At 38.4% G+C, this 12,951-nt stretch overlaps 1 protein-coding gene across 1 annotated transcript in view; it reads left to right on the top strand.

The window, feature by feature from the left end:
* The window catches only part of AHI1 (Abelson helper integration site 1), a 163,959-nt gene that overhangs the window by 15,083 nt on the left and 135,925 nt on the right, over positions 1 to 12,951 (top strand). Inside the window, 6 exon segments of the mRNA XM_067542267.1 lie at positions 4,966 to 5,265; positions 5,267 to 5,577; positions 6,343 to 6,524; positions 9,604 to 9,823; positions 10,613 to 10,805; positions 12,353 to 12,448. Coding sequence (XP_067398368.1) covers positions 4,966 to 5,265; positions 5,267 to 5,577; positions 6,343 to 6,524; positions 9,604 to 9,823; positions 10,613 to 10,805; positions 12,353 to 12,448 — 1,302 coding nt within the window.

Genomic DNA, 12,951 nt, shown 5'->3' with positions numbered 1-12,951 from the left:
CATGTCCATGCTGAGTAATAAAAGTAAACCCCCGTAGTTTATAACATACAGTGACCTTGATATACTAGTAATGTAATTCAAGGTTAATGTTAAATGGTACCTACTGATATGCCTATAGTTAAAATTGTGTCAACATATTTCTTATCTGCCATGATTTTCAATAGCATTTTGGAGGTCATTCATCAAGCTTTCCAAACTTACACTAACTTCAATGAAAGTGTCATGTGTGAAGGGCTTGCAGGATTGTTCCCACTAATACTAGTACTAATACTAATTCTAGTAGCTAGCTCTTAGCTAACTACTTAGCTACTTAGTAGTTAGCTCATGTCTGTGAATTTTACAGATGCTCATCAGTTGTCTAGTTGGTAATGAAGGTAAATGTCATCTTTATTACATTTTCCAAAGCTAGTATCATGAAAATAAGAATATGCAAACAAAATTAAATCACACTAGAACTCCCTTTCCCACTTAGTCTCTGCTTTTGAGCAGCACTGAATATGACTCTTCTCATCCTCCAGGTTGCTATCCTCTACCATCCACCCAATTCCTCCTCATCAGCCTTCCTCTCTTGATTTTGATTCATGGCTCTCTGTCTTCCTCTTTTCATAGTCTCCCAGACTCATCCTTGGTGACTTCAGCTTCCATGGTGATGACCCATCCAAACCCTTAGCTCAGTGGTTTTCAACATTTTCATTTGTGGACCCCTAAAAAAATTTCGAATGGTGGTGCGGACCCTTAGGAAATCTCAGCCATAATCTGTGGACCCCCAGGGGTCTGCAGACAATGGGTTGAAAACACTGCCTTACCTGCATGTTTCCTCACCTTCATTCAACCTGAAGCCCTGGTTAACTCTCCCATTCACCAAAATGGCCACTCATGTAACTTGGACTTCACCAAGCACTGCTTGCTTTTTATCCCTCTGTTCCTGAGTTCCCTGTCCAGCCTGTACAACCTTAATTCATGCCACTGGTACATGTGCATTATGCTACTGTCTTTAATTGCATGACCACATACTATTTTTTTCCACAAAACTCTGCTGCATTCAGTGCACAGGATGGACAGTGCTCACTCAGTTGGTAGGCTAGTCAATATTTCGTTTCATCCTCAGCACTCTGTGTGTGGCTTTGGGCCTGACTGCATATTCTTCAGAGCCTGTTCTGAATGCAAAATTATTAATTTTCTCATGGGCTTTTTTATGGCGCTTATCACCATGGATTCAGAGTGCTTCAAAAATATTAATTTATTTTCAAAATACCTCTGTGAGGTAAGTTGTTATCCCCATTTTACAATGGGGGAGCGGAGCACAGAGAGATTAAGGTTGGAAGTGTCCACTAATTTGCATGACCAACTTGAGTGCCCAGCAAATGGAATGCATCTACCAATAAGGCATAGGGACTGATTTTTTCCAGAGTGCTTAGCATTTAATAGCGCTTCATATGTTTCGAGTATGACTCCCATTAACTTTAGTTGTAAGCCCCGTATGTCTCATGTTGACCACTCAGATAATTAAGAACATATAAATGACTTGACTTGCATCACACAGGAACATTGTGGCAGAGGCAGGAATAGAATCCATTTATTCAGTGGGGCAATTAACTGCCTTAACTATGATACTGTCTTTTCATTACATACCTCCAACTTCTACAACAAATGAGGCTAGATAGCAAATACCAGATAGCAAATGTGAAATCTCAGGACAGTGGGTGGGTGATAATAGGTGCCTCTATAAGATAAAGCCCTGAATATCGGGACTGTCCCTAAAAATTCAGGACATCTGGTCATCCCTAAATGAGGCAGAGGTCCTACAGACAACAGTTTCCTTCATTGTATAACCCTGATCCATCCCCAAAGCACCATCCTTCCTGCTCACTGAATGAGGCAGGGGTCCTTTGAATAGAATAGTATATGATCATAGAATAAAAGTCTGTATCATAATGCATATATACCTATGGCATGAATTAAGGTTGCATAGGTTGGAGTGCTTTGAGGTCTGAGCTCCCCACCAAATCCCTTCTTCCACCCTCTTTCCCCCCCAGCAATTTTGTGTTACCTGTAGAGTGTATTGATATTCTTGTAATTTGCCAGCTTTTGGGGGACAGTGTTTGATATGGTTAGGAGGAGCTTCTATTTTGCTAGGAGTTGTGACTAAATTTAAGTGGACAAAGGAGTTTGTCGTTCTGCGTGTGTGGGTGTTGGAGATGATGAACTGCACAAAGCTTACAAAAAATGTAAGACACCAGTCAAAATATCTCCAGTCATAAAATCTTTTGAGATGTCTTTGAAGGAACACTTCTTGCATATCAGGATAATTTCAGAAAATGACAGACATGTAAATGATTAATTCCCAGTTATTTTTGGAAAGAAAACTACTTCCTCAGCTACAGAGAAGGAGTAAGGTCCTGTCAAAGACAAAAGAGTGACACAACCTTGACTATGGTGTCGTCATTGTTCCTCTATAATTATTTGTCAAATAATTTCACTCATTATACTTCCTGGGTAAAATCTGCTCCGTTAAAAAATGCAGATTAGGAAGTAGGATAATCTATCCAAAATCAATTGGTGTTTCCGTATGCTTTGCCTTCTTTCATTTTGTTTTGTATATAATCTGCTGCATTTTTTAGCTACTGTAAAAATCTTTTTCTTTTTCTTCCTTTATCTGTCATTCTTAAATTATCTGTGCATAATCTGCCACTTCCTTATAGATCGTTGGCTTTTTTATGGAAATGATGTTGTTGGTCTACCTAAGCAGGAAAAGGTTAAATTCATATGATGAGTATTTTCATGATTAAATACTACATAATTTGAAGTACTCTCTATGTAGCTAAAAATAAACACCTACTGAAATGGTGTGTGAATATTGGGCTGGCTGTAGGTTTTTTGCTACCCTAGATGAACATCGCTGCACGCAGTCCCATTCCCTGTCCTTCTATTCCTTTACATGCCACTTTTAATAGAATTATTTGATTTAATGTTTTAGCATGAAATTTTCTATTGAGTAATGCATTTTTTGCATTACTGTCCCTGGGTTTATGCTTCTCTTTCCTTTCACTCGCTGCCTTTTTCTTTGTTGGCTCTATGTTGGTGCATTTTTACTCCCACTCTGTTTATCCCTCCAACTTATTTTTCTAGTATGAATAGTAATTCTCTTTCTCTCTCTCTCTCAAGCCCCCCTCCCCCTCCAACCTTTCTTCCTTCTACATCTCCAATGTCTTTTCTTCCTCCTTTTGTAATCTTTATCCCCCACTGTAAAGTCAGTCATGGCTAAAACAGACTTTCTCCTCATCAAGGGTGGAGGGGAAGGTTTGGCAGATAAGATAACTGAGGTGAAACTTGTGATGGAGGCAGATGGTTGGCAGATAGGGAGTGATCAACTTTTCTTGGTTAGCCACAAGAAGGGTCAACCATATCCTTCTCCCACTCTTCAGAAATGAGTTTCTACAAAATCAGAGATCCCAAAAAAGTGTTTGCCTTTGTTGCTAAATGCTTTGCCCATCTCTAGGATTCGACCTGCCTGCTTCCTTCCTTAAACCCTCTCACAACCTCTGAGGCATTATTTAATTGCATTATGTAGACAGATCAGGTGAATATTTAAATGTCATGTTCTTATATAATGTCCTTAAGTATTTAAAAAACAAAAACAAAAAAAAAACCCCAGAAACCTAGCAACCCAGAAGAGGACTACAAAAACTATTAAGTTACTTAAAGGGACACTATCAATTTAAAATTTGTTTGTCTTAGATTTTTTTTTATCTGCTGCTTACAAGTAACAGCTATGATAGGGGTTCTCAACCTGGGGTTTGTGAAAACGTAGTAAGGATGCTTTGGCCTCTGTGCCATTCCTAGCTAGATGGGAAGGGAGTCCCAGGATTGTCCTGCTACTGAAAAATATAGTAAGGGAAATGTTGAGAACCACAGAAATAAGATATCTTTATTGGAAGAATCAGAGGGGGAAAATATATTTTTAATTAGTGGAGTATTTTGTATTGGGGTTTGTGGGTTTTTTTGGTTTTTTTTTTGGTGTGCATCTGAAAGCTCTTTCTGTATAGTTACTTTTACTGTTTGTTTTCCCCTATGCAGTCAACACCTCAATCCTGCATTGAGCTTCACTTGTGCAACCCTGTGAGCCCACATGGAGCGCCACTGTCTTCACTGGGGCTCAACGCAAGCTCAGGGATGCACTTGTGTGGAGCTCATTGCAGGATCAGGCCCTTAGTAAGTTTGTCATGTCGTCTACGTGGGTTTTTCATTCAGCAATAGGGAGAGAAAAACCTTTAAAAAAGTATTTTGCAAAACCACAAAAATTGACACAGGGATTCAGATGTAGGTGTATTATCTGAAACTACTTTTAACTAAATTTTTTAAATGGACTAGATTTCAAGTTGACTCTATTCCTTTAATAAGAATTGTTTATGAATAGAATTTTTTCCATAGTTTTAGAAGAGCTGTCATCTTAAGAGTTGTTAGTTCTTAAATTTTATGAAGTCTGTCTTTTGAAATGTGATTTCGTTGCCAAACTTGGGCGCACTGCTCATTGTAAAAAGGAGTCCAAACAGGCATTAGCATCTCTAACACCAATATTTATATCAGTTTGAGACATGTTTTGGTTCTGCATTTCATTTCTGCAGATCTTTCAAAATGTATTACATTGATATATCATTATGGAGTAGTCCTGGTCATAGAGATATTTTTGAATTTTACTGTGTGGTGAATATTCACTTAAGGTGTTTGTTTAAGAAGTACAGATTTAAAGCTGCCCAAATCCAAATACTTATTTTAAGCGAAAATTATCTGTTTCTGTTCCATCTGGTACTTGTTAGGTTTAAACAAGAAAAACAATGACTAGATGACTAATTTCATTTTTACCTTCCACAATGTAATGTAAACTGATAATGTATAAAAGTATTTTTATTATTGTAACATTACATATGATTTATACTTAAAATTATATTCTATTTTTATATCTAGCTTGACACCTTTCAAAATAATCTTGATCTAGCTAAAGAAAGTGGAAGTGATGAGGTAATTATAAACAACACTTATAATCCTGAGGAAAAGAGCCCCCGGTTTACAAAAAACAAACTAAGAGACAAAGCTTCAGTTGCAGAAAAAATAAACAATGATGTTGTTAGTGGAGAAGAAAACAAGCAACCAAAGTCTAACAAGAAGAAAAAGAAAGCAGTGTTACAAGAACAATTTAATGAGGAGGAAAATGTGTATGAAACTAAATTGGAGAGTTTTGAAAAACAGATTACTGATTTTCCAAGGGAAAAAAAAAAAAAGTAAATCACAAACAGATGTATCTCATCAAAAAGGTGACAGCAAGATAAAAAATACCTTGAATGAAGCGAGAGATGTAACTGAATTAGAAGAGGAAGAACAGCTAATTCAAGCCTATCAGCTGCAAGTGGCTGAGGATGAGGCAAATGCAATTAAAGAGAAAATAAGAAAAAAACTTAAAGAACAGATGTCTGAATTCACCTCCACTGTTCAAAGCCAAGAAGTTGTATTGAACAATGAAGTGGGCAAAAAGAAGAAAAAGAAGAAAGAAGTGCCAGTTGTATCTGAAGCTGAAACAAGGTATAGTGGTAAATTGTAATCAATGCATGTATACATTTTAAACAAAATGTTTGATTTTTAAGATGGGGAAAGAGTCCTGTGATAGAGCTGCAAGAATTTTTTTTTAACTCTGAACTGGCCAGATGATTTTATGTTGGTTCCCTCTCCCCCCCCCAAAAACCAATAAAACCTTCCACCACATGATATTTGAAAATGTTGTCAAGATTCATACTTATTTGTAAGAACTTACAAAATTGAATGAACTTTTTTTATGTTGCAATACTACATTTAACCTACCAGTTATTCACTGTGGACCCCATTCCTTGACAGACTTGAGCTGAAAGCCAGACAGATTAAAATCAGGCATTAATAAAATATTGTCTCAAGTCAAAATTAATTATGCACTCAACTAATAGAATGCATGATTCTTTAGTATATTTTATTTCATGTGAACTGTGGATCTGATCCTGCAAAGAGTTTGTTTAAATTTATGCACATGAGTAGTCCTATAACTACTTGAAAACATTTTAGAAGTAAGTTTTAGGATTTAGAAGATAAAATTTAGGATAATAAAAAGGAGAGAGAAATTAAGGATAGACCATTCAAGAATGTGTGCCACAGTTATCACCGTAATAGCTAAACAATATATTTTTTATAGGATTTTGAAGATGGAGAGGTAATGAATTGGAAAGGCAGGCAGAGGCAGTTTCAAAAGTCAACAGTTTTTAATGGATTAACAACAAAAATAGTACGTACTTGCTGACAGTGATGTGTGTTGCATTGCAGTGCTATGTCCCTCGCTGAGCTGCAGCATAACCTAGTGGAAGATAATACCAAAAAAAAGAAGTCATCAGGAAGACTGCTTGCATCATACTCTAAAGATGAAATGAACACAGAGGAGCACGAGGAGGAAGATGCAGAAAAACTGAAATCTAAAATAAAGAAAGCAAAAAAGAATTCTAAAAAAGGTTTGCAAAATCGAAATATTATAGTCAGGGTTTCATACTGGAAGACATTGCTGCTGCTAAGAGATGCTTGTTCCTATCAGTGGGACAAAAGTGGTTTAGATTCAGTAGCAAAACACTGTTAACTCAGAGTTAATATTGCTTAGTGGCATGTTGTCCCGATGCAGAGCATTGTGTTAAGCAAAAATCAAATTTCTCAAAATCAGGAAATGCACAGTGAAGGTTGCCCATGCATACTTAACTCTGCCCTCTTTCAACGATATGCCCCATTCATACACATGCCTTTACTCTGCCACCTCCACAGTTGCTGAAATGTACAAGCTCTTCACCTCCTTTTGCAACCTATTCATTCTTACCCACAGGATTCTAGATAAACCATGTCCTTGACCTATGCACTGCATTCCCCCTTCCCCACACAACTTGTCCCCCTCTCCACTACTGTACCTCAGCCCCCACACTGCAACCATGGAATCCATCTCCCTGATGTCTTCACTTCCTGGTATACAAATGTTTCTATTGATGTTATTACCCCCCTCCTATAATTTGACTCACATTCCATGTGTGGGGTGAAGGATAACTATGTTAAAGTGGAAAAGTGTTGGGGTGCAATGGCAGAATTGGTAAGTGCAGGGAGATTGGGGTGCACTGACAACTGTGGGGTATAGGCAGGTTGGTGTGCAGAGAGATTGGGATGAACTGGCAGGGCTGGCGGCTGCAGGTGATTTCGGTGCACTGGCAGAGCTGCAGAATGCAGAGTGGTTGGGGTGCATTGGCAGAGCTGGGGGAGGTCCCATGCCTCCCTTACCTCAGCCCCCAACCTCTGTTGCTTCCCCTACCATCCATCCATCTTAACCCAGAAGTGTCAAATATGCAGCCCGGGGGCCGGATCCAGCCCACAAACCTTTTTTGTCCGGCCTGCGATCCTCTTTGGTTCAGCCCCTGGCAGATGTATACGGCCCGTCAACTCTTTTCTTCCGGCCTCTGGCGGCTGCCGCCCGGCAATTCCCCTGGAGCTGCCGCCGAAAGACAGGATGCTGCGAGTCTTCTCAGCGGCGGGTATTACACCGCAAACTGCTGCCGAAAGGGAGGATGCAGCATGATTTCTCAGTGGAGGGTAAGACGCCCCACGGGTATGGCCCACTTTAAGTTCATTTTATTGAAATGTGGCCCACCATTGGAAGTTAGTTTGACACCCCTGCCTTAACCCCTTTTCCCTCGCTGCAGCCCGAAACCCAGTCTCCCTTTTATCCCCCACTCGTCCATTCTTAATGCCCCTCCAAGGATGCATTCACACATCTAACCTACTCCCACCGCCACAGACTTTGATTATTTTGCCATCCATGACTCACAAATTGTAGCAATCTCCAGCTCCTCAATCCAAAACTCCTTTTGTCTTAGGTGGGGGATTGTCATCAATTTATCCTTAGTTGTGTTAACTGAAGTGTGAGTTCATAGCGATGAGTCTCAATATGGTCTGTGGTTCATCCAGTCATAATTGCCTCTCAGTTTAACAGTACAAGGCGGCAAAAGGAAACAAGTTTCTTTGGAGGGCTTGCAACTTTGGAGTCAAATGACCCTAAATGTGGTTTCTAACACCACCCTGCACCTTGTGAAGTATTATAAATTTCATAATAATCCGATTAGCTGTTAAGATGTTAGACCATTTACAAGAATTGAGCATATACGTGACAGGACTGGAAACCCTCTTTCTGTATTGGTGCATGTGCAGTGAAAAAAAAATGTACATTTTCTTAAATGCTGTTCTCAGTTTGGACCTCCCAAAGATTTAGTGAGTTCCATGCACTGCCTTGGGTAAAACTTGATAAATTGAGATCATTTTGACTTGCATCACATCAATAGTTTGATCTCGAGCTCTGGGAGGAAAAAATTACCCACCTGAAACTTTTTTTTAAATGGCTGTTTTCCGCAGGGCATACATCTCCAGACCCCCTGGCTTAAATGACTCCAAATTTGGGGCATTAACCCTACCATGCACCCACGAGACACACCAAATTTCAAAGAAATCCGACTAAACATGTTGATTTTAGAAGACTTAGAAAAGGTTGACCTTTAAACAGATGATGTGATGCAACCTTAACTGTAGCGGTGCTCCTGTGCCAATGCTGTAAGATAGCATATGGCATATTTTCTGTTTCCTAGTTTGGGTTGAATTCTTGGAGAATTTAATTTGGTGCACCCATATAAGTGCCTATTATAGTCTAGGACAGTGTTTCTCAATTATATTTCCCCCCGGAACCCTTGCCCAGCCATGCCAGACCCTCTGCCAAAAAGTCCAAGAAATCTACCCCTTTTCGGCAGCACGCTATCTAAGCCGTTTTCTGCGCCGCGATCAGCTGTTCGGCGGCGTGCTAACAGCTAATCGGCGGCCCCATCAGCTGTTCAGCGGCGCGATGGCAGCTGATCGGCGGCCCCATCAGCTGTTCAGCGGCGCGATGGCAGCTGATCGGCGGCTCCCTGACAGCTGTTCAGCGGCGCCCGATTTATGTTTATTTTGGCGGCGCGATTCTGCTTTTTCGCGGAACCCTTCAACTTGTCCTGCGGAACCCCAGTTTCCGCGGAACACTATTTGAGAAACACTGGTCTAGGAGATTCAGCTAATTGTGCTAAATATTCTTATGCTATTCTTGCAATTCATGAATAGTAAGATATTTTAAATCACATTATATATCCATTCAACAGAATATTGTTTATCTGTTGAAATCATAAAAGACAATGGGCATACATACTGTAGTTTATTATTGTGGATGACTACTTGTATATTGAAGTCTCAGGGAAGAGCCTATGCAAATCAAGAGCAAGAGTTGTGGTTCAATAATTTAATAAACACAGGGTGGAGAATGCTTGTTTTTAAACACATGCATATAGACAAATATACATATGTATAATGCTGTAAATCTGTTGAATTTATTTTAACACTCTATTGCATAAAGAACTGAACTAAATATAATTAGCTTAATTCAAAGTTTGCTGTGAAAATGTGATAGATTTTTAATCCTTATGACTTGTCACTAGCCTCTGCTTGAATATCTCTTTTTTTGTTTGTTTGTTTGTTTGCTTCTAGCATTAGAAGAAAACACCGAAATTGTTGCAGAAAATGTACAGGAAACAAATAGTCCAGAAGTTTCAACTCAATCCGAACTTGCTGTTGATGAGAGCCTAGTGTTAGGCGTTTACATCCATCGAACTGATAGGCTTAAAACTGATCTCATGGTATCACATCCCATGGTCAAGATTCATGTGATTGATCAGAAAACTGGTTTGTATGTCAAGAAAGAGCATAGGTGATTTTACTGATTTGTTTCCTCCCTCCTTCTCCCAAAAAAACCTTCACATGTCTCCTTCTGCTGGAAATAATTACTTAAATAAACATTTACATACATGTTAAATTTAAGTATTTGTGTAGTCTCATTGCTGCAACACCCCACACAACTTGCATACTTAAAATAAAGCACATTTATAAGTGTTTGCAGGAATGGACCTATTGTTTTCTTTCACACGTGGAACACGTTATCGTAATAGCAGTGTAGCTGGTCAGACGCATACATTTGCAATGTGTCTGACTTCTCTCCCATAACAAAGAGAGAAATGGCAGAATCTCTAGAAGCCTCATTGAGAATAAGCAAACAGAAGTATTGAGGCATGAATAAAAGATTTTTTTTGCTTATTTGCAAAACATCCATAAGAATGTTGAAATGAAGTTGAGTTCTTCATTCTCTTCATATTTTTTCACTTACCGGTTCCCAACTCTGCCAGTAATTCATGAGAGGCCTGATCCAAAGCCCACTGAAGTCAGTGGGACTTGTATTGACTTCAGTGGCTCTGGATCAGGCCCAATCAAAATGTTTAATTATTGGGATCTGAAACTCCAGCTTATCTGAAACTCCAACTATGCCCTGTATATCATCAGTTGCATTAAGAACTGCAGCAGTTATTGAATATTTTTTTCTAAAATGAAGGGAATGGATATCTTGTACTTTTTCTGTTTACAGTAGTTGGAAGTAGTCAGTGTTTTGTTCTTTGCTTACTTTTTTGAAAGACATTGACAATTGCAATTTTTTGTTTTTAAACAGCGACCGGGCGGTTTCCTCTTTTTATGAACAAGAGCGAGTGGAGCACATTCTTCCTATTATGACCCAGCCTTATGATTTCCGACAATTTAAATCAACAGTTCCAGAATGGGAGGAACAAATCATATTTAATGAACGTTTTAGGTATTTCCTTCAAGATGCTGAAGAAAGCCCCAGAGTAGTCCTGTTCTTTGAGGTACAGATGAAATATTTTACAGTAAATGTTTTCAAGTTGCCGTTTTCTGACCATTTCTTTCTGGCAGCATTTTATTTATGATTTTCAGTTATATTGCTGGAATATCATTGTTTTTTAAGAGAATATATATATTCGGGTTAAGATTTAAAAAAACACTCAGCATTGGCCAGCTGTGCTCCCATTGAAGCCAATGGGAGCAGAGTTAGGCCAATACTAAGCCGTTTTTAAAATCCCTTTCTCAGCAGGATTCTTTTGTGTGTAATAAATAAATACTTTGGCAAATGTGTCTTATTCACACAATCAGAATGCTTCCAGGAAGGACTGAGAAGGGCATTCCAGACTAGGAGTTATGATACCCTTTGAAAAGGATGGAGCATACCCACCTCTCTTTTCGCTGGCATGTCTTGCTGACAGAAGAATAGGGTAGGGTCACTTCTTTTTTTTTGGGTGCCGAACACCGGAGGCTGCTAGTGGCTGCCCCCCCTCAGTGCTGCCACCTCTTCCTTGTATACGTAAACAAGGCTAGTCAACATGTAGCCCATAGACTCTCCCAGGGCCAGGTGAGTGGTGACAATTTGCGTATTTGTCATAAACGAAGTATCTGTTTCTCCATAATTTCTCTCACAGCAATAACTACTTCAGCCTCAAATACATTTGTTTATATGAAAAATGGAAAAGTATTTTCCCAACATGTTTTTGAGCATAATTATAGTCAGTATTTATAGATAGTTATATACAAAAGAGTTTGTATAGTGTTAATGTGGAAATGGAAACCTAGTGCAATAAATAGTTTTTTCATATCCCTATCATATATTTTTCTAAATAAATTTTGCACATACAGTCTAATAACACTGCCAGGTGTTCCTTCATGGTCTGTAATTTTCATAAAATAACTACATTCAAAGTATTGAGAGGTTTTGGTGATTTATCACAAAAGTGATTACAATTGAGGCTTCATGGAAACAAAGTTCCAGAAAAAATCTTACCTCAAAAGAGAGCCTGCAGTTTCTGTCGATTCATTGGACTTACTCGGCCATAAATCCGAGGATGGATTGTACCTCTAATATTATGCACGATATGTAAAGTTGCAGAAGTGGTCAGATTGAGGAGATTCTGGTTACAGACCATGAAAATCAAGAGAATTGTCTAGCAAAATAATGAAGCTAGGAAAAGAAAATGATCTTTTTGACCACATGTTTCTGTCTGGATTAAATTTGCAGTCATTTTGGGGGCATATAGAGGGTTTGTGAAGGGTTTTGTTCAATTATTTATAAAAAAAAAAAAAAAAAGTGTCTTATTTCACCTCGGTCTCATTACATTTTTTTAAGTGAGACTTACGTTCTTGAAGATCATAATGCTGATGTGGTGGGATATGTGTTTAAATATCTCTTGTGGTAGATGTGGACACTGTATAGTTAGTAAATTATATTTTTATAATATTAAGTAAAGTGAGAATTCTGTTTAAATCCTGGAATCATATCTAGAATACCTTCAGTTGTGCATTTTCAATGGGAATATATGATATATGTTCTAATTAATATCTACAGATCCTTGATTTCTTAAGCATGGATGAAGCAAGAGCCAACTCTGAAGTGCAAATTCAGGAAAGTGGTTTTCGCAAAATCTCTTGGGCATTTCTAAAGGTATTGTAAACTTAAAAACAAAATCAAAAGAAGAATAAAAAACCTGCATAAAATATCTAAAAGAAATTGGCAAAGCTAGCTTTTCAATTACTTGGTGGGAAATTACTTAGAGGGAAATCTTTTTAAAACAAAAAATAAAAAGTATTTTAAACCAAGGATACAGAGCCAGATTCAGCCAGAGAAAGCTCTTGCTATTAAAAAATCATGTAGATATTCAGAGAAAGCAGGTGTGGCAATGGAGAAAATAGATATTTCTCAGCTAAATGTGCAAAATGCATGAAAAAATGTATTTTCTTTGTCAAGCACAGCACTTGCCAGAAAAACAGAAGCTATCTGAATAAAGGTTAATCAATTGATAAATGTCATGGATGGCTTCTCTGTACATCTAGGATCAGAAGTACTACTTCAAGAGCAGTTAGTGTCTTCTGTTTAAGTGCTATTCCAAATTCTAATGGAGCTTTTAGCTGAATCCAAATGTCACCATAGTGGTGTCTACATAGAGG

The sequence above is a fragment of the Emydura macquarii genome, unplaced genomic scaffold (assembly GCF_026122565.2).
Source record: "Emydura macquarii macquarii isolate MOO-44397 ecotype Brisbane River unplaced genomic scaffold, CSIRO-AGI_Emac_v2 contig_705, whole genome shotgun sequence".
Taxonomy (NCBI): domain Eukaryota; kingdom Metazoa; phylum Chordata; order Testudines; family Chelidae; genus Emydura; species Emydura macquarii.
Note: the sequence above shows the minus strand (reverse complement) of the source record. Positions and strands in the feature narration are given on the sequence as shown.